Source organism: Heloderma suspectum, chromosome 4 (assembly GCF_057233095.1).
Source record: "Heloderma suspectum isolate Gila_16-S chromosome 4, 16-S_ref, whole genome shotgun sequence".
NCBI lineage: Eukaryota > Metazoa > Chordata > Lepidosauria > Squamata > Helodermatidae > Heloderma > Heloderma suspectum.
Window position 1 is genome coordinate 286,079,121 of NC_139461.1, and position 22,517 is coordinate 286,101,637.

A 22,517-nucleotide genomic window follows, 5' to 3' on the forward strand; every position below is an offset into this window, starting at 1 on the left:
AGACAGCTTCGGGGGCCATGCAGAGGCTCTAAAGAGTTTAAGCACCTTGTCATTATCTTATGGCCTTAATAGAGCCCAAACTGCTCGCTATTTAAGATTAACTGTGCTGTCATTCATAACTTTACCAAAAGTATTCTAAAAACTAAAATAGTATTATGTTTTCTCCGCATCTACTAGGTGTTATTCACATACACAGCTCCTAGCTCAATCCAGTGCACATGTTCAGTTCCTTTTCTAGGACTAGGAAACAGTGAATGAGTCAAGGGAGCAGCCTGGGCTTTGTTTAATACCTCAGGAGCTTAACTAATCAGATTACGTAGCGATATGGGTGTAATTAGAAAGGATGTTAGCCTGTTGAGGAAATGCGTGCATTTTTATCACATCCCTCTTTCCTAAGTTGATGACCTTGAGATGCTTTTTCCTTCCTTCCTTCCTTTCTCTTTTTGTAAGAACCATCTTCCTTGAAAAAGAATAGCCTCTTCAGGCTGGCTAAATAGTTAACTCAAAATAGAGCCCCTGTTTAAACAATTAAACAGGGACACTGAGCAAAATTGGCTCTATCCCTTTCTTACCTGCCCCAGTCCAGGCAAAAGGTTATTTCATCCCCTCCTTTCCAGTGTGAATGGCAACAAAGGTCTTTGCTTTAAGGAAGGGGGAGTTTGAGCCTTTTGTCTGCACCTCTGCTCATGTAGGAGAAAAATTGCCAAGGTGCGTAATGGGGTTTTGAGGGCTGAAAGCTATGCTGGGGTCAGGATTACCCCTAGACTGGTGGCTGCCTATTGGAATTCTAGGTTTATGATGACAAGCTTCAGTGTGTTTATGTAAGGTGGGCTCTTCCCTGTGTTGGCTGATCCCCCCACACACACACTAGTCAAGATGTTACTGGTCTTTTCTCCCACCTCTAGTGGCCAGGAAGAATATAGCCCCATGTCCAAGCTGAAGGACCTGGTAGATGTTGAGAAAACAAAACACTGTTTTAGTTTTCTGAACAATGAGATATGGTGTGCGTGCATGCACATTTTAATATAAACAGGCTGCCTTTCAGTTTTAGAGTTGAAATTTGGAGTTCAGATGTTATCTTATGTAATATAATGGGGAGGAAAAGAGTGAAATTATTAAAAGGTTATCAGCTTTTTAAAAGCAGCCGTTAAGGCTTGCCTGAAAGCCTGGTCCTTTACTACACCAAATTTGCATGTTAAAATAAAGCAACATCACTACTGTCTCTTGGTTCTTGAATATGTATCCTTTTTACTGAAAAAAATCATTCATAAATTAACAAATACAAAAATGTACAAACACATGGGTAAATAAATGTAATGACACAAAGGATTGCTTTGCTGAAAATTGTGTGTGTTTTAAAACACTAAATATCAGTGCAAAAATGTACCCCTGGCACCTCATAGAAAACATAAGAGCAAGCTCAAAACAACAGGATGATAGGGAGTTACATATGTTTTACTTTGACAGTAGGCGTTTGGAAATGCATGGCGGTTGCTCAGCTGGTAAACTCATTCAAGAAGACGAGCTTTTACAAAAAGTAGTGGATTTTAAACAAACATTAGCAAATGAATACCCACATGGCTCATACAAAAACATATGCATTTTATCATAGTATTCTGCCCCCTAGCAGTGTTAGCAGACAGTGCTGATGGAGATGGGGAGCAGTGGCTTTGTTGAAATTTCAGCTGCCAATGTACAGTTTTTTCAAATGATTTTTTTAAACACCATAATATTACATGCGCTTGACAGTTAAGCTTTCAACAATTACATTTACTATACAGCATTTGACTTAGATGATAAGAGTAACAGTGCACATTTTAAAGATATTCCACATTTTTAAAGAGGGGGAAAGAAAGCAACGTGATTGGGACAAACAAAATAAACAAAAAAACATTGATTAAGAAGTGAAACCGACCCTTTCATGCCAATCTTTAACAAGTGCATTTCTGAGCAGAGGTGATATTCTTGTTTGAAAAGACAGGGTGAAGAGGGATGGCCCTACAAGCCTAATGTCTGTTTGGATATATGTTCATGTGATGGTGAATTCAGATATCTTGAAATACATTCCTCAACTGAAGCACCATTAAATAAAAGTGTTGGTTCCCACCAGCATACTGGGGTTCCAAAAATAATAAGGAAAGGGTGTGCTATCCACATCTGAAAAATGTCATAATTTAGAAGACTTTATTGCTATATGTGCCGCTAAAAAAAACAAAAAAGACACAAATTGTTACCTCTGCAGCAGTCATGAAGGGTTCCCTTATGAAGTATTTTAAAGCACACTTACCAGCATTCTCAAGAGCAGACTTGCTGCCCTTTCATATGGGCTGATAAAATACACACAATTGCATGTGCGCACACGCACACACACACACACTTACTTTCACAACTCTTTTGAGACACACAAGAAAATAGGCCTGGTTAGTCGCACCCACAACAGATGTTTATGGGGGGTCATACATCCACCGAACCCAGAAAAACTGTAAACTATGAAAGTTAAAGAAACTGAAGGCAACAATGCAATAAAAGAAATTAAAGTACTTCTCACTTTAAGTTCTCACAATCTGTGTCTATAAATATATATTAAAGAGCAATCCAAGACATTTACCAGAGTTACAGGCCCTAGTAAAAAAAAGTTTGTACATACTGTATAAACAGATGGGTTGGTTTTAAACCAGAAAAGAGAAACAAAACAAAACAGGCACAAATCTAAGATACTTTCAAACAAAATCTAGGTCTGTGAAACTGGATGGAGGATATGGACCAAAAATTCTGTCCCATACTCACATTTTTTCCTAAACTAATCACAATGCCCTTCATTCCTTTAATTATGATTTGGAGTCTGGATATATTTATCCCAGTATTTGTACATGTGCAATGCTTTCTCTGTTTAATAATCATAACCAAGAGCGCTAACCTACAATTTTAGCCTATATTAGCTCAGTACAGTTTCATTTACACAATAAATATATCAAAATACTAATCATAAGCCATCCCCCTGCCCAAAGTTAAATTACAGGAATCATTGTAGACTTTTTCTAAAAACAGATTGAACAATTTGCAAACTTAGACTGAATAGAAAATGTGAGGATAGGAGGGGCAAATGGAGACTTCGACAACTATTTGGAGAACCTGTCCCTTATGAAGGTGAAGCTGGACAGATACATTTGCTGTTCAGTTGTCACTATGGGTTATATGGCAGAATCCAATGAATCAGAACAAGAACAGGAAAGGCTATATGACTATAAAATGTACGAGACTGGTCTTTTATGAATGGAATTCCTACTCCCAAAGCCAGATTCCCCCACCCCATCCCACAATAAGCACTGCTATGGCTTCAATGACTTAAGCTTCAAAACCTACTGAAAAGGTCCCAATCCTGCTAACAACCAGACAAGCAGTCCTGAAGAGAATTATTCACATGACTATCATGATGTGCTGAAGTGTTTGCACAGGTAGGGGCTAACTTGAATTATCTTAAGTTGTAAACCTTCAGCTTCAGATTGTAAAAGATTTTTTTTAAAAAAGGAAGGAAAGCAATTTATACAGCTTATTTACACCTACACTTCTTTAAGAAGCGATTCTGGTGTGTGTGTGTGTGTGTATATATATATATATATATGTATTTCTTCAAGCAGGTCAATTAAAAAACCAATACAAACACAAATGTAGAAGAATGGTATCACTGTTAGGTAGCAGTTCATCTCCCATTCCGGCAGTTGCCTACAGGATAGCTTCTGGCATCCAGAGTCAAGAAACCAATAGTGTCCCTTTTCAGCCAAACTGGTTTTATGAGCAGAAAAGCACATTTGATCACAGTTTGGTGTTGGAGATTGTTTAAGGAGATGGAATGCTGGGACAAAGCAGCAGGTCACACCACTGTTCTTTAAAAAAAGAAATCAAAAAGCAAGTGAAGTCCGAGCTCGCTGCACAGTCTGAGTGGGTCTACAGTTTGATGATCTGTGTGCGTGCTTTGAGTATTATTCTTCAAAATACTGTGATCCTTCATTAGACACAAGATTTTTCTTGTCCAGGAGACACCTACAAAACAATCTCTCAACATGTTTTCTTCTTTTCATATTCTCTTAGTATTCATTCACCAGAGCCAGCTCTGGCGTCAGGTTGACCGTTATGTTTTTATACAAGGCGTCGTATGTAACATTTGGGAAATAGTTCAAGTTATTGAGGCCATCCAATTCTTGCCTCTCTTTGGACTTCCTCAGCAGTGCATACCTATTTGATAAGAAGAACATCGGAGCATTAAGGGCAATGCTGTTCAAAATTCAAGATGAGAGATCTACTAATAGGAATACGAATCTTGAGCATTAATGCTTTCTATTAAGATTGATTACCTCCTGCCTCTAAATACACTACAACCAATCAAGAAATAATGGTTATCCACAGGAGGAGATCGGGATCTCAAATAAGCACAATGAGCAATATTTTTGTATGCCATTGGACTTGACACTCTCAGATATATTTTAGTACAAAAATATATTTAATTTCCTTCCAAGCCTTACCTCCTGCAAAAAAATTGTTATGAAGGACTACAAGGCGGCTGAACAGCCTCCTGTATCTTGTACATATTTGGATAAAAATTATGTTAAAAACAAAACAAAACAGGATTTAAACATATTGGGTATGAGTCTTCCCTAACCAGGGACACACAGCACCCATGGGCAGAGGATATGAACAGAGAGACAATTTGTTTCCACAGCATGCAATTTGTTCATTGAGGCAATTTGTTCCCACAGTGACTGTGTGCGTGGGGGGAGGTGTAAAGTGGCACAACAGCAAAGGAACAAAAGTGCCCTCTAACCCTTGCGAATTAATTTTAAATTACAAAAAGGGGGGATTCTTTAAAAGTATATTAAGTTTGCCATTTCTGTGCAAAGGGTTGCAGCCATAGCAGGAAAACATGGCCTCAAAGGACTGCTTTCCTGTGTTCCCATGCAGATTTCCCCCCACCACAACCCTTTGCACTCATGATCTTGAAGTTACTTGCCCCATTTGCTTTTCTGTACAGTTGATTGCTGCTGGAGCAGACAAATGTGGGTTCAAAGGACTGCTTTCATGTTGTTGTGTGGATCAAACCAGCCCTGTCCAGACCTCTGCTTTATAGTCATAAACAAATTGAAGTTACTCTGTCTACCATTGGTTCTGCCTATTAGGAACCTGGCTTTATCTACATATGGTTTCACCCTACAGCTAGCTGTCCTATACAACCAATGGCTTAGGCCCAGAAAATTTGTTTTCAATGCTCTAGGTTCATGTGCCGAGTACCTATCTTCCAAACACAATCAAAAGTGAACATCTGGGATTAGGGGGGGAAAGGCTTCCAAGACACAGCTGCTGTGACTTCAGAAGTTAAGCCCAAACACTGACTGCCAACTGCAACAGCAAAATGAGAGCTGGGAGGTAAAGAGGAAGAACATGTTTTATCTCATTCTATCAAATGTTGCTTAAGAAAAAGGGGAGATTGGAAAGCGGCCCAGAACCTTACGTACTGTGGGCTCATTCTGTGCTTGAGTGTGCAATTAATGTAGAGTGCACATTGCAGTACCAATTTTATATTTTATTTATATGTTTATATTACATTAAAAACACACTTCCAGAAATCTTAGTTACGTTGTTGTTATCTCTGGTGTTTATTAATTGCAATTGGCATTATGTTGCAATTACAACAGCTGTCAAAAAAGGTTGGTATGTCATCGACATCATTTTCTTCTTAAAGCAGATGTGCAAAATATCCAGATGTCTATCTATGCTGAGTGCTGGATGAGTTTCATCTGTGTGCAGAAAAATACTGAAATTATCAATTTAAATTTAAATACAGTTTAATATATAACTTAGATTTCCTTGTCTCGTGGTTAGAACTGTATGACATTCCTAAACCATGTTTCCCAAAATGAAAGCATTATTCAATTCTTGATTGTGCTAAGCATTCCTAAGGCAAATAAAATTGTACAAAACTCTTCCAAGTAAAGCTAATGTACTGGCATCTAAATATGCCCCTGGGTCTATGGCCCTTGAAGGGGAAGACACATCAGCCACAAAGCATCCCACACCTCCAGAACAAGCAAGCATATGGCTGCCCCCAGTTGTTTTTGGAGGAATAGATTTACAAAAGGTGTATATCATTTTAGCCTCCCATGGAGAACAATGGCTGGAATTTAATCACTGCAGTGATTTGGGCCACTGGCATGCTCTGGCAACCACACAAGCATCTGCTAAGCCTAAACTATATTGTGGGGAAGAGGTCTGAAGCTGTAAACCAGAGGGAGCTTCTGAAATTGGAGGAAAGTAGAAGTAGTATCATATTTTGACGCTTCTGGAGCTTAGGTTTACGAACTACTCAGTGAAGCTTGGAATTTTTTATGTTCCTAATTACAAAACACTGATGTGCATCAAAGTACATTTGCATGTCTGCCACGACCTGCTTTTTGCCTTTGAACTGTGAAAAACTTGATAATACAATGCTACCACCAGCAATGCAAGGGAAAAACTGTCATAAGCTAAGCAGTACAGTCAACAAATCAGTGTTACATAGAATAAAATATTTGTGATGCAATTTCAAATAAGTTCAGATGTGCGTGTAGGCATGCACGCACGTGTGCAACACCTGCCACTGAAAGCAGTGTCTAACAAACAAGAGCAGAGGTCACTATAATAGCTTTAACATTCAATACGGAGGATCTTATTACAGTCATTTTGCAAAGTATGCACAATTGGCTCTGATCTGGATGAGAGATCTTAGGGAGAGAGAAACTAATGTCATTTACTCTGGGCACAGTCTGTTAGTTTCTTCTGTCCAAGTCCTGTATAATGAATGTGTGTTAAAATGATGGCATATATTGCAATGAGGCCTAGAAAGAAACAAATACACATGGATTGTCTGTGGCCAGAAGCTGTATTTTACACTTGCACAACTCCCATTAATTTTATTGTGGCCGGCACAGGGAAGGTTCTGATTGTCTACATCCTCTGAAGTGGCATTCTCAGAGATATGGTGCCCACCTACTAAAGAGTGGTGGGCTGCTATGGAGGCTGTTTAAATGAGACAAGCTTAAGGACAACAAAACCAAGACTTTGGACAGGCCTGACTGTACTCTGCACAAGAACTCAAAATCTGCACTCAGAAGTAATTACGCAGATTGGCAATTATCCAGTTGAAACAGTTGAAGATTTGGCAGCATTCTGAAGGTTTGGGCAAGGGCTGGACTGGAGACAAGAATGCCTAGATTGTAGGGACAAAGAAATTGCATATGAAAGAGTGGGTTGGTAGCAACTCTTTGAAGTACAATCTGAACTACTCCAGCATAAGTTCCTACCATACATGCATGAATTTCCACTGTAGACAGAGCAAATAAGCTATATGCTAAAATCATTTTCAACTTAAGATGACTATGCATGGGTTCAGATCATCAGAAATCATAGAGAAGCAAGGCATTAATGTGCAACCTTGTCCCACAAAGTTAAAATCTACATGGAGTTCTAAAGATGGGTAGCTTAACAGGCTTAGCTATGCTGCTGGAGAATACAGACAACACCCTTCCCACGTGGTCTACAATGGAAGCGTTTAAGAATTATCGGAATCCACCCTGGCCTTTTAAGGTGCTAGAGTTTTAACGTTCTGGATGAGAGAAGCTAGCAACTCACACACACACATCTGAAGTGCTAGAAAGCCTGCAATATCAAGGTATTTATGATAAAAATGTACTTACCTTCCTAAGAACTGTACTTCACCTCTATGGTGATGGGGAATTGACTTGTATTTCCCTGTATCTCCTTCTGGCCGAGTCACCAAGTAGCCTGCATAGTGCACCCTGGAAGAGAGAAGAAGAGAGGAGCTTTTCAGCTGCTTTGATTTCAGCATTTGTCAGGGCTGCACAATCTTAGCAACCATCACCTCAATAGGTTTAATAAGCCAGCACTCCCAAATGCTAAAACCTAGCTCAACCAAGTGGTCAAATGTAAATCATTTTCCATTTTAAGCAGGTTATGCAGTTGTCCGCAGATCACAATTTAGTTAGGAAATGCAGTGAGTGATTAAAAAACTAACAAACATGAGAGCCTGGGACACAGCCATTCACAACTTTGCCCAGAGCTGTAACTAGTGGTGTTTTTAGTCTGTACATCTAGAAAAACATTTTGCGGAAACAAACACTATTCCCAAAGTCAATCAAGATTATGCAGAGAAAGAGGAGAGGAAAAAGGTTAAGATTATATCACAGGTTATGGAAGTTCTTCCTTAGAAGTCATGTGTAGGTGGGAACTGCCTAAATGATACTCTGCAAGACTAGCAGCTGCAGGCACAGGGCCAAGTAACAACAACAGGGAACTAGGCAGCACCTTCAGGCAGCTTGTACTGCCAGGATAGGTGTGTAATGTGTGTCCAGGAAGATATGCCCCCAGCCCATGAACATTCCAAAGATAAGCCAGCCCAAACCATCCCGTCACAATTTTACATTGCGCATCACAAATCTCATTGTTCATCTAGTGTTGTGCGAATGTGATAGCATACCAGTTGGAACTTGTGCGTAATCTATCCCCACCCCACTCTCTGTATGCAAGGTACCTGTTCCAAAGGTCGTCATCCTCTCCGCCCCAGCCCCAGAAGGCATTTGGAAAGCCATTGATTTTTTTGAACTGTCTCACTGTTAAGCCGCTCACTCCTCCAAAGAACTCATTGTAAGGGAGGCTATATTAAAAAAAGAAGTTGTTTTAGACAAGGTTGTGGTGAATAGAGCTTATCACAGGTCAGGGGAGATTGGGCTGCCTGTTCACAGTCTGTCACAAATAGTAGTTTTTCATGGTCCACTTTTAGCTATAGCAATGTCTACCTCTATTTCTCTGTGTACTTTTAAAAGATATCTTAACTTCACAAATAGGGGACTACAGTTACTTACAGATACATATATTTATCCAGCTTTGCTGCAAAGTGTCTTGGCATCTGCCCACATCCATAATAGTTACGGTCATTTTCAGGTATATGGTCCACATCATGGAAGATCAGACAATCCCAGTCCAAGTCCTTCATTGCTTCCCGAAAGCCAACATTGAACAGCATGGCACGGTTAAAGGGTTGATTGCCAGCCTAGGAGAGAATCCCAACATAATTACATTCACATTTATTTACAAGGTAAGTTTCTGTATACTGCTTGTCATGTTGCATTCATATGCTTGCATTTATATGCATTCGTATATTGTGTGGGGTGGGTGGGGGGTGGCATTCATTAATTTGTTCAGAATACTGGTAAATATTCTACACTACGGTGAGTTTCTCAAAGGGGGAAAGACTTTCCCAAATTAAATTCTGCATTTTGCTAAACTGACAACTGAGCTGGCAATGTTCTTCATTTCAGGACCATATGGGTAGCCCTGTGGTATCTTCTAGGGCATCCTTGAAGCCTAACCACAGAAATCCAAAAGACAACAGAAATGAGAGGCTGCCATACTAGCTCCTGAGAACAATCAGATTACAACTGAATGGCAACAGAGCCACTGATTGGACCATGCCCAATTAAAGCTCCTGTGAGGAGCTGGTCCTTTCAGTGCAGCAATGGAAACAAGGACTGGGAGACAAGGAGATGCTTTGTGAGTGGACACACTGGGAGAATGTAGTTTTCTATCACTGGAATAGAAGAGAGGCTCTTTGAAAGAATGCCCATCTAAAACTGTGTTAGCTAGTTCTAGAATGAACACATGCAAATGCCTTATTCACACCATTGGTCCATCTAGCCCAGTATTGTCTGCTCTGACTGGGACTGGTCTTAGGCAAAAGGTCTTCCCCATCCTGGCCAGGGATTGAACCTGGAACTTTATGGACGGCAAATAATGTGTTCTGCTACTGAGCTATGATTTATCAGTTGTTTACCTATTTCCTATCCATTATTTAGGAAGAGACCATAACTAAATGGAAGAGCACATGCTTATATCCAGAAGGTTCCAACTGTAATCCCAGACATCTTCAGTTATAAATTTCAGATAGGAGATACTGGTAAATACTTCTGCATGAGATCCTGGAGAATTTCTGCAAGTCCGTATGCAATTTGGCAAGTATTAACTGCAGCCACACTATAAGTACACTTTGAGGCTTTAATGCTGGACCAATGGTCTGGCAGTACGTGTCTCAGTTTCACACACAAAAAATACCCTACACTATTAGAAAAACAATGAGTAGCTAAAAGTAAAGTGCTATTATGTCGCTGTGGAATAACTGCTTAGAACTAATTTCAGAGAAGACCTGAAGAACAATCCATTCTAAACCTAGATGGTACACAGAGGATGGAAGGCTCTCCAGATTAAAACCATGTATGTTTTACTTGCAACAGTGCCTGAACAGGTTAGGCTTCTCCTAGATCCCATCTGCCTATATAGACTGACGAGTTTGGGTTTGTGGCCTTGTCATTTTTCCCCAGCCTGGAGGCTAGAAGCTCTAGAGGTCTTGCACAAGCATGAATATATTACAGGAGTACATATAGATAAACAAAGGGAACTTCCCATCACAATATTCATTTCATAGATTTGGTGAATGCTCCCAATTGTGATAACTATACAGAATTACTTCAGATTGTCTTTCATTTTTGCCCACAATAGACATGTCTGGACCAGTCTTGCCCTATTCTTGCCCTATTCTTGCCCATCCACCAAATAAAGTCTGCCTGCTGCATAAACAAAGAGAATTTCTGAGGAGTGCAACCGTGCCTTTTAAACAGTGGTATGGCAAAGAGAAATTAGTTGGGTGCAGCTTTTCCAGTTATCGGGTGGCAGAGATAGCTATAAGGAGGAGTTGCACCTATTGAGCATCTCCATGTTACCTAGCATGAAGAACTGACTTCAAAAGTAATATAACATGGATAACCATGGACAAATGGGCAACTTCAGCAAAAACCCATGGGATCGTTACAACAGCTTGACCAAGAGAGAAGTATAATACCTGAAAACAATTTATGTTTAATGGTACTTGTTTGGAGAGGTTCCACAGGGCATCCTTCCAAAAGGCAAGCCTCTCCTCTTTCCTCTTCAGCTCCATAAAAACCTACTGGATTGTGAAAGCCAGTGTGGTGTAGTGGTTAGAGCGTTCTACTGGGATTTGGGAGACACAGGGCAGGATCGAATAAGGGCCTTGTGCACATGGCCAGCACTGCCGGTCATGGTCTGCATGCAGCCCCTACCATTTGCGGCCCTGATGTAGCGTTTCTGGGGGCAAGCCCCGAAATGAGTGGAAATACTCATTTCTGGAAGGCACAACCTGCTTCTTCCAGAAACAAGTGTTTCTGGTCGTTTTGGGGCTTGCCCCTGGAAGCCCTAGATCGCAGCCTCAAGCGGTAGGGGACGCACGTACGCTGGAACCGGCAGGGCTGGCCGCGCAGGGAAGAGCCCTATTGGATACTGCTCCTGGGTTCTATTCCCCACTTGGCCACCAAGCTCACTGGATGACTTTGGGCCAGTCACTGATTCACAACCTAACCTTCTTCAGAATTGTTGTGAGGATAAACTGGGAGGAGCACCACCATACAGTTCAAGACACCTTAGGTTCCTTGCAAGAGGAAAAAAAGTGTGATATAAATGTAATAATAATAAATTAAAGGATAGGAAGTAACAAAATATTAGCTTTAATCTCCTAGATCTTCCTTTCCCAACTGGTGTACTCCAGATATTTTGGACCTGAACTCCCATCAGCCCCAGTGTGCATGGCCAATGGTTAGGAGTTATAGTCCAAAACATCTAAAGGGCATCAGATTGCAGAAGGCTATTCTAGATGCTTTACAGTAGTTCTTGGGTTCCTAATTATTCATCACATGAACATAACACTACCAAACTAGGCATCAGCTTTGGAAGGCTTACATGGTATGCATGTTGGCAGTTATTAACTCCAGTCACACACTGGGCACAATTTGGGGATTTAATTTAATATTGTTGTGCAAGAACTCTATGGAAAAAGCAGTTAACTTACATATCCTGCAAAGAAAAACATTACCATTCCATCTTATTTCCACTGGAGAGGAATTAACCTTGGGAACAAAAACAATATACACGGATTTACTTACTTGCTCAATAACATAAAATGCAAACTGTAAACGCTGGTGTTGCAGCATTGGAATAAGGTGCCTAAAGAGGACTGGCAGATGCTCATAACGATTGCGGAATGGAATAAGGATTGCCACCTAGAGGGACAGAATTACCATTAGCTCTTCCTGGATCTTGGAAGCAACCTAAACTTAAGCAATTCACAAGCTACCAATGCAAGACACCAAGTACGTTACAGTCATATCGAAATGACCTTCAAGAAAAAATCTGTAAGAACGGGCAACTTGGTTGTCCAAATACCCTCTACCATCTCTTGGGAAATTAAACCAGGATTTAATAAAACCCTGTTCTAGCATTTTAGAGTTTACTGCAATTCACGATTCAGTTATATAGTCACAGCTAGAAATTCTATCTAAATAGGGATTTCGGAACACTTGGGACAATTCCAGGCAACTCAAGGGGGAAGGATGGTCTCAACATATTCAATCCTTGTACACACCAATGTGACGCCTCATCCTCTGCAATTACCTATTGCTGACATGGACCAGGAGGCCACGCAATGCAATACACATGTAGAATCTGGCTTGATCTGGATCATTCCTTGAGCTCCCAACTGCACTAATATGCCAGACTGGAGTATAGGAAGTTTATATAAGGATGTGCCATATAGATTTCACAAGCAGATTATCAACGTCTTTTACAATCTGTCAGATGCTTCTACTTTGAAATGTTCACTTCCCCTTTCATTTCCATCCTCATGGACTAATAATGGTTTCCACTACTACTGTCACAGAGCCCCATCTATGTTTGGAGGCAAGTCCTATTCACTTGGTGGGGCATATAATCATGATACTGGAAGGCAGGCTCCAAGAAAGGGAAAATCAGGGATATTATGACAGGTGAGACATTCAGACTGCATTGTATGAAAATCTGTAAAATGAACCCCAAAGAATCCACCAAAAACCTGCTCTAGAGGAGTCTACAAATTTTTGCTTGGCTACCTAGCCAAGCATTATTTGTGGGCACCATCAAGGTGGCCTGCTGCATCCTCTGACACACACAGAGGGCTTAGAAGAGAGGTATGGCATTCTTTTATTTGCACAATGCATAGAGAAGGTAAGACACAGTGGGAGATCCTTCTGCTGTTCAGAAAAGGCTCCTGCTGTTCCTTACCTGCTCAAAGACTATAGTGGAAATGAGACCTCATAGGGTTGCTGGAGAAATTCAAGATGAACTAAAGTGAGCTTGGATTTCTTAAGAATCCGACCTGTGGAATCTGCTGAACGACCCCCTAAGGCTGTGTGGAGTCCCTGGACTTTCAGATGTTTTTTTTCCTTTCCTGAAATTTATGCATATTTATTCGTAGGCAAATATGCATGCTTCTGCTGAGGAAAAGTTGAACGGAAGGGGGATAATATGCCAAATGTTATGTACTAAGGTAAATTATGCAAATTCTTACAAAAACTCTTACGGAATTATTTGCATATTTTTCTGCATGATGAGAAAAATACTCGCATCCATCTGTGAACTGACAATGGAACGAAAGGTGCCTGACAATCCGCGAAACACAGACGGGGCGGATTTTACACAGTCTGTATATCCCTACGCATAGGTGGGGACCTGTGTAGTGCTAGACACCCTACTTCCCAGAGGGCTTGGGGCACTTGCCCCAGGGCGGCTGGTGAGTGGATTTGTGGATGCCTAGTTATGGATCACATGTGGCCCACTAGATATTAGTCCTTGGATCAGCTGATAGTCCCTGGATTGTCTAAATCCTGTTCAATAAATACAAATTAATTAAGCTGGCAGCTTTCAGACAGAGGAATGCAAAATGAACGCCTAAATCCCTTAGTTATGCAAGCCCATGGTTTTCCTTATGGTTTAGCAGAGAAGATACGCATTGTTCTTCCTTCTCTCCAACTTACTTTCCAACGAGGCAGACAGTCTTTAGGCTTCCAGTGTCCTCCTAGTTTGATAGCAGAGTCTTGAGAGAAGAACTGGTGAATCTCCTCCATACTGATTTCACTCATATTTACATCAATAGGACCCTCTGTGTACACAATCAAGCAGCAGAAGTTGAGAAACAAGCATAGCTCTGACTATGTGTTTTGCAATTATTGAACTTCCTTACCACATTATGTTGCAGCCCGTTTCAATTCTTACAGTTTGTCATCAGCAATTGGTTTCCAGTACCTCCTCAAACCTCTACCATTTTAGACATTGCTTTCTGAAGCATAGTGCAAGGGCAATAGTACTACAGATTATGAAGCGGAATCATGGCCTTTCAAAGCTGGAAAGATTGACTCTCTACAGAAGTCTGCATTAAGAGCTGGGGGCCACCCAGGTCCAAGTAGCAGAGGTAGTTGGGCATGGGTCACTTCACCCAAGGGGTAACAAAGCACAAGCCCTTGCCCTCTGCTTCAGAACCACCGGGGGGGGGGCGCTTCAAGGTCTGAGGCAGATGACAGCATCGCTGACTCACTGTGAACACTGTCCCACATGGCAAGGAGTGAGAAGGAGGAAAATGTGCATGTGCACATGCAGCTCACATATAACTGTGCTGTATTTCTTGATCTGCCAGTCTTACCAGGGAGCAATTGCTACTCACTGAGCAAACAACTGGCAAATGTAAAGGCTAGGCCATAGTAGCCTGTGTTGATGCGATTGTAGAGTGAACCAAATATAGCAGCTAGTACTTTCACCAAGCTCTGCGTCAAGGTTTGGAAGAACACAAGAACCACCATGCTGGATCAGACCCAGGGTCCATCATTCTGTTCACACAGTGGCTAATCAGCTGTCGACCAGGAACCCACAAGCAGGACAGGAGCGCTACAGCACCCTCCCACCAATGTTTTTCAGCAACTGGTGTGCATAGGCTCACTGCCTCTAAAACTGGAGATATCATATAGCCATTAGGACTAGTAGCCACTGACTGCCTTCTCATCCAGGAATTTGTCAAATACTCCTTTAAAGTCATCCAAGTTGGTGGCCATCACTACATCTTGTGGTAACAAATTCCATAGTTTCACTATTCATTATGTGAAGAAGTATTTCGTTTTATCTGTCTTGAATCTCCCATAAATCAGCTCCATGGGATGACCTCATTGGGTTCTAGTATTATGAGAGAGGGAGAAACATGTCTCCCTATCCACTCTCTCCACACCATGCATCATTTTGTACACGTCTATCATGTCTCCCCTTACTGGTCCTTTTTTTTTTTTTTTTTAAGCTAAACAATCCCAGATGCTGTAGCCTTTCCTCACAGAGGAGTTGCTCCAACCTGTTGATCATTTTAGTTGCCCTTTTCTGCACTTTTTCCAGCTCTACAATATCCTTTTTTAGGTGCAGTGACCAGAACTGTACACAGTTTTTTAAGTGTGGTCGCACCATAGAATAAAGGGAGTAGGATATTGGCAGTTGTCTTTTCAATTCCTTTCCTAATTATGCCTAACATGAAATTTGCCTTTTTCATAGCAGCTGCAGAGTTCACTGTATGCAGAATGCAGTAGTTTACCACCTGATCGAGATGGGTTAACGAGAACATACAAGCAGTGCTTCAATAGCTACATTTGCTATAGAATTGTAGGCATAATTCAAAGTCCTGGCTTTAAGGCCATATGTATCTCAGCGACTGTTCTTTTGGGTGACCCATCATGATCTCTACAGTCAACTGAGAGCAGCTTACATTCGCCAAGGCCAATCAGTGAGGCATTCTTGGTGACCACAAACCGGCTTTAAGTTTATTGATAGTAGTTTTAACCTATTTGTCAAAAGTAGTATGCTGGAAGATTTTTTTTTCTAATTCATGAAATAATTTTGCAGATGAAATAAGGAGAATCTTTTAGTTTTGAGGTGTGATCAGTAGCTTGTGTGGAAAGGACACCTGTCATATTAAGTGCAAGATCCATCCAAAGTTAAACACTTTCCATTCAAGCCTCACTTGAATTCAACTGGAAGCTGCTAAGCACATAGACTGTCAGTGAAATGAATGGGACTTAAAAGTACTTAATTCTGGCAGAATCATGCCCCATGTTTTTAATGAAGAGTGTTCCTACAAGCCACCCTGATGTCTAGAAAATGGGTAGGCTGCGTGTGTGTGCGCACGTGTGCGCACATGCGTGCATATGTCTCTCTAAGGGTCTTAACTACTGAAACAACTACACCAGTGTTGAGCTGTATCTAAATCTATTGATAAGACCAACTCTGTACATGAGATCACACTGCCTCATCACTGGACTGGAAAACAGTTAAAATCTTATCACAGAATAAAGGGGCATCCACATATAAATGGAAAATAAGGGCTTTCCTACTTACTACTAGCAACTCTGAAGAACAATGAAGACTTCAAATGAACAACCTAGATAAAGAATAACCTCTTTGTTACGCATCTACTTGGCCTTGAAGTCAGTAAGGATGATGATAAAGGTGACGGGCTACTAACTGCATGGAACGATGGGAAAGTGAGGCATATGTTTACGTGAGTTATAACAGTACTCACTCATAGAAGGGAGTCTTTCAGGGCAGGTATGGTTTGGAAAGTAGGTAAAATCTTCAGGAAGAAAAGTTGTGGTTTGCAGAAAGGTTTCATTGTGGTTCAAATCAAGAGGGTAATCTGTGGGGAGGAGAGAAAAGAAGAGTACTAATTAGGCTACAGTATTTACAGTCTTTTTCCTTCATTAGCAGTATCTGCTGGTAACCAACAAACCTCTTCACATTTATAGCTCTACACAGCTCTACAAACAAGCATTTTCACACAATTTTATTCCTTACTAAAAATGAAATTATGGAATTAAAAGGCTAAAAATCTATAAAGCCATTAGGAGATGCTGACACAGTTGTCCCAGAGAAGCAATACCTGGGAGTTCTCATCTCATATATTTGAGAAATTCCAGTCACTCATTCTAAGATCTGCCATGCTGTATCCCTCATATTTTGTACATCAGTGCTATAAAACATAAGCTATTATTCTTACTATGAAAAAAACGGGAAATACAGACAGAGAGAAGTATGGGGTGTTCAAACCAAGAGGTAACAGTTCTGGCTGCCAAAATCCCACCGATTCATCAAGAATCTGTTGACCTAATCCTAATCTGTCTTGATATACTAAGGGAGCCTTCACACGCACAGCCCAAACCAGACTCTTTCGCTCACTTCAACCACATCTTAAGAAGCTATAACAGGTACCGTGATCTGCCCTACAGGAAACTGCAGTCCATCCTTAGTCAGTGCAGATTATGATGTTATTGTCACTATTGTATTGGTTACCACTACCATCTTCACTTAAGAGGAACATGTTCCAAGATTTTCCTGGGGTTCACAAACATAGATACAGCCTTGTTTCCCCTCTGCCTCATCACCACTGAATCAGTGCGTTCCCCATGCCCACCACTGCTCAAATGCTGTACATTCTGTGACAAATGTGAATTTATTCTAGCCAGTTATAAATATTTACATAACCACTAATTTTAAAAATGCCTTCTGTGACAAATGCACTACCTTTCATTTGCAATGCAGAATTCACTGGCCCCAAGCTAGCATGTTATGTCTATAAAGATAAACAGAGTTTGAAACTATTGTTATTCTTGTCCAACAATCAAATTATCACTCCAACCTATGCCGTTAATAGAGTTAAGCAGTCATAAGGTGTAATAATTGCAGCAGCTTATACTCCAGTGTGAGGGAGGCCAATATATAACTGCAAATAGATGACAGCTGAGGGCACTCCATTAGGATCTGGATGAGCCAGTTTATCATGCCTACTTGTTACTGTCGCAGCAATATTTAAATAAATTCCTATTAATCTGCCGACACCAACACCAGGCCTTCCCTGCGGACTTCTGCCTGGCAGACTGCCAGTCCCTGCAGGACCAGGTCCCCAGGTACTGAGCCAGCTCTGCTGCTTCCACCTGCCCCTTCCTGGAGGGGCTACATAAGCTGGCTGGCTGGCATGGCCTGGGAGAGCCAGGGCCAGCAGGAGAAGCTGCCACCACCGGGGAAGAGGCGTGCCTGCTGCTGCTGCTGCTGCGCCGCCGCCACCACCACCACCACCACCACCACTACTGTGAACTCCTGCCTGGCAGTATTTTTAAAGGGGATTTTTTAATTGTTTGTTTTTTAATTTCTGGGGCATTCTGTTGTGTTTTTAGGGGTGGGTAGCCTGCCTGATAGGCAGGAGCGAGGGGGCACGTGTCCACCTGATGGAGGCAGTAGGGGGAGCGTTGGGGGCCAGAACATACCAAGGCTGGGCGGCAGGCACTGGCAGAGCGCTAGGGGCAGCCAATGCCAGGTAAGGGGAACAAGGGGGAGATGTGTAGTATCTGTCTACTGTTCTGGGCCTGTCCAGAGCCAAAGGATGGCTGCGGGAGGCGTGACTCCATCTTCAGGCCTTCGTTTGCTGCTCTGCAATGCCAGGTCTGTTACCCAGAAAACATCCCTCATTCATGACATGATCCTGGACGAGGGTACAAACCTGGCATGTATTACGGACACCTGGCTGGCTGAGGCTGCTGCTCCAACTCTGGCGGCCATATGTCCAGCTGGATTTTCATATGCACAGCAGCCGAGGGCTGGGGATTGGGGAGGGGGAGTGGCTATTATCTACTGAGAGTCCTTGGTCTTCACCAGACCACCTCTCCAGAAGACCAAGGTTGCTCAGTGCATTTATTGGAGGTTGGGCCCGAAGGGCAGTCTGGGGATTCTGCTCGTGTACCGTCCACCCCACTGCACAACTGACTCCCTGGCCGAGGTGCTTGAGGTGGTCTCTGATGTGCGTGTACAGTCCCCTAACTTACTGGTGTTGGGGGACTTCAACGTACATTCAGAGACCATCCTCACAGGAGCACCTCGGGACTTCATGGAGACCATGGCTTCCTGGGAGCTGCACCATATCCTAACTGGGCCCACCCATGTAGCCGGTCATGCAGTAGACCTTGTGTTTGTTTCTGGAGAAGCGGGGAGTGATCTGGAAGTCGGGGGTATATCCACCCCCCCCCCCTGTCATGGTCAGATCACTATCTGGTGACGTTAGACTTCTCGGTTCCACAACCCCTCCACAGGGGTGGAGGACCCATTAAAATGGTCCTCCCCAGGCGTCTTATGAATCCAAATGGATTCCTGAACGTGCTTGGGGATTTTCAGGAGCACGCCAATGGCCACTCGGTCGAGACCCTGGTGGGTGGCTGGAATGCCGCAATCACTGGGGCATTAGATTGGGTGGCTCCGAAACGCCCTCTCCCCCTGAACAGGGCTCGGACTGCATCATGGTTCCATCTGCAGTTACAAGCTCTGAAACAGGAGGTGAGACAGCTAGAGGTGAGTGGCTGGTGAGTGGCTGGATGGGGAGAAATAAGCTGAAGCTGAACCCTGACAAGACCGAAGTACTTTTGGTGGGAGACAAGAGGAGGTTGGAGGATGTTGACCTGGTGTTGAATGGGGTACGGCTACCCTTGAAAGACCAGGTCCGCAGCCTGGGGGTCATTTTGGACTCCCAGCTGTCCATGGAGGCTCAGGTGTCAGCTGTGAGCTGGACAGCGCTGTATCAACTCCATCTGATATGGCGGCTACGCCTCTTCCTTCCCGACCATCTGCTCCCATCGGTAGTACATGCCCTGGTCTCCTCTCATTTAGACTACTGTAATGCGCTCTACGTGGGGTTACCCTTGAAGATGGTTCAGAAGCTGTAGCTGGTACAGAACACAACGGCTCACCTGATTAAAGGCAGCCACCAGCAAGATCACATCACTCCAGTGCTGAAGGAGTTGCACTGGTTACCAGTTGTTTTCCGGGCCAAATTCAAGGTGTTGGTTTTGACCTTTAAAGCCCTATATGGTTCCGGCCCAGCCTATCTTAAGGAGCGCCTCCAGCAACACCAGACAGGCTGCTTAACAAGATCAGCCTCGGATGGCCTTCTCTCTGTCCCATCAGCCAGGGCCAGGACAGCTAGATTGGTGGGGACGAAGGAGAGGGCCTTTTCTGTGGTGGCCCCCACTCTGTGGAACTTCCTCCCTAGGGAACTCCGCCATGCCCCCTCTTTAATGAGCTTCTGCCGTGCATTAAAAACGTGGTTGTTCAGGCAGGCATTTGGGGTGGGTTAGGGTATTTTAGAAAATGTTTTTATTGTAGAATTTTATTGTTTTAAACTTTTATTATATACTTTGTACATCGCCCAGAGTGGCTGGGTGACCAGCCAGATGGGCAATTAAATAAATAAATAAATAAATAATCAATCAATCTCAGGCAAGTTGTACATACTGTATTTTTTGCTATTTTGTTCAACTCCTAAACCTTTAGGATGATTACTATATTCTCGGTGCCTGCCAATTTGGATTAAAAAAATATTTGTACAACAATAATTTCAGTTCATGAACTTCCCCTTCTTGGTATAATAAAAGGTACTATAGATGTGAAAATTACCTGCTTTCAATACCCATGTATAGCTTTACTATACATGGGTATACTGTTCCACCCCAGATGTTACTGCTACACTCTTATTAGTGGGGGAATAGTTTAATGGGCCAATATGTTGATCTTTATGAGAAATTAGATACGCAGGAACAAGTAGGAAGGTGACAATCAAGGATTCCAGGCTTCCTCAACCAAGTTGCTATCTAAGCTTAACTTATCTAGATAACAAATATAAAGACTGTGTAACCCTCCTGGGAAAGGGTCATGGTGGTCACTCAAAGGCAAAAGAGAAGATTAGACCATACCTCAGTAAATCAAAACAAGCTCCCAAACCACTTTCCTCTGGTTTATGAATCAAAGATAACGAAGAAAAGCTCTACCCTGAGGTTAAAAGAGACGCCTAGTCCTCAAAAATAAATTTAGAACAGGCTGCTCCATATCCACTGGAGCACTGCCTGATCCTAATTGATGAATGTGCACAGGAGCTAGGCCCCCTATCTGTTCCTCAATCAGAGCACAATCACTCAGCTCTTGAAGCTGCTGAATCGCCAGATCAGTCTAACCTGGAGCTGAGCTTCTCAGCTCACAATGCATCCTGCAGGGGAGACTAGTGAAGAAACTCTTTGATTAACTCTCCACCCTTAAATTAACATTACAAAACTTAATTCCAGATAGAAAACTATCGTTAAGTGAAGCTTTGAGAAAGCTGCAGGCCAAATCAAACTATGAGTGTCTTTGTGTCATTGTTCAGCCCACAAAAGAAGTGATTGGCAGTAATAGATATAAGTGCTTGTCAGCAGACCAAGCTCCCTTACTAACTTCAAGGAGAGGCTCTAATACAGCAAATGGACCTCAAATTGGTCCTGATAATGCCCCCCTGCTGGACACACCTAGAAATTGCAAGAAAGGCAGCAGTCTGAAGATCCATAGCAAAGGAGCCAAGACCAAAAGGTACATTTCCCAAGGGGTCACTAAACAAAAAAGAAAAGACGCTTCAAAGTTTCTAAACAAGATCAAGATTTAATTGTTCCAAGCTTTTTGCATTGCTGGAAAGATGTGAAGGCTCCAAAAAGCAAGAAGAACAAAAATATAATAAAGAAGATAAACCCTAGACCAAGAAAGAAAATTACTGAAGAGGGAGACAAGACTGTGTTTAGCCTTCCAACCCTTCCTCTGGTGCGTGAAGACTCTAGCACACAGGAAGCTATACAAGACTTATTGTCACAGGGACACTCTTCTCCCTTGATGTCCAAGGGTCTATCCTCCCTAACCAACATCACTTTAAAGAACAAGGAAAATGATATTACGCAAACATCTCCCTAATTCTGATTAAGCATCAGGTGGTTCTATGTAACTGTCCAAAACCACCAGGGCTTTTAACCCAGCGTGAGAGAAAGCTCCATCTTCTACAGACTTTGAAAGAGGCGAGAGTAGGCTCCATTGTTACTGAAGATATCGAACAAGTGGATTATTTGTTTGACAACTACTGCAACACCAGAGCTATGATAACATATTTTAATCACCATGTGGCAGCCACCTTTCTGGGAGCCAGAGGCCTTCTAAATAATATCGGTATTGGGGTGAGACACCACTTCAGACAACTCCATTCACTTTATGCCGTTTAACCAGCAGTGTCTATCACAGGAAAAGGTGGTATCTTCCAGCAATCGTCCACCTTCGGAATCCTGGCCCGAACCAGACAAGGGCAAGTGCCCAACTGGTAAGCTGACTGATCTAAATGACAATGAGGAGAGCACAGAGCAAAAAGTAGTGAGGACTAACAGGTTGGATTATGGAATGTTAGGCAGAGCCCTTGATGATATTACTCAATTAGTTCCACTGGAGCGGGAAGTTAGTACTCTCAGAAAAACAAAGCAACTCTGGTATTAAATAGTTCTGAAAGTCCCCTGTCAAATAGAGTCCACCGATGTGGGGATCTTCCCCAGGATTGTATTACAAGCCTCGAGGAAGTGGTTGCAGGTATCCCCTTTGAGGATCTAACATGGCCTCAGAAATCTATACTTACTGATAAGCTGAACTCTATTCAATTGGGCTTTCTGGCCAAATGTGCTTATACTGAT

The 22,517-nt window shown here is 42.4% G+C and overlaps 1 protein-coding gene across 1 annotated transcript in view; it reads right to left on the minus strand.

Moving 5' to 3' along the window:
* Positions 1–1,224: 1,224 nt before the first annotated feature.
* Positions 1,225–22,517, minus strand: part of B4GALT5 (beta-1,4-galactosyltransferase 5) — a 96,074-nt gene continuing 74,781 nt past the window's right edge. Inside the window, exons 3-9 of the mRNA XM_084854110.1 lie at positions 16,532–16,645; positions 13,959–14,083; positions 12,054–12,170; positions 8,910–9,097; positions 8,579–8,701; positions 7,725–7,826; positions 1,225–4,233 (exon numbers count right to left, since the gene is read on the minus strand). Coding sequence (XP_084710236.1) covers positions 4,086–4,233; positions 7,725–7,826; positions 8,579–8,701; positions 8,910–9,097; positions 12,054–12,170; positions 13,959–14,083; positions 16,532–16,645 — 917 coding nt within the window. The 3' untranslated portion in view covers positions 1,225–4,085. The remainder of the gene's footprint in view (positions 4,234–7,724; positions 7,827–8,578; positions 8,702–8,909; positions 9,098–12,053; positions 12,171–13,958; positions 14,084–16,531; positions 16,646–22,517) is intronic.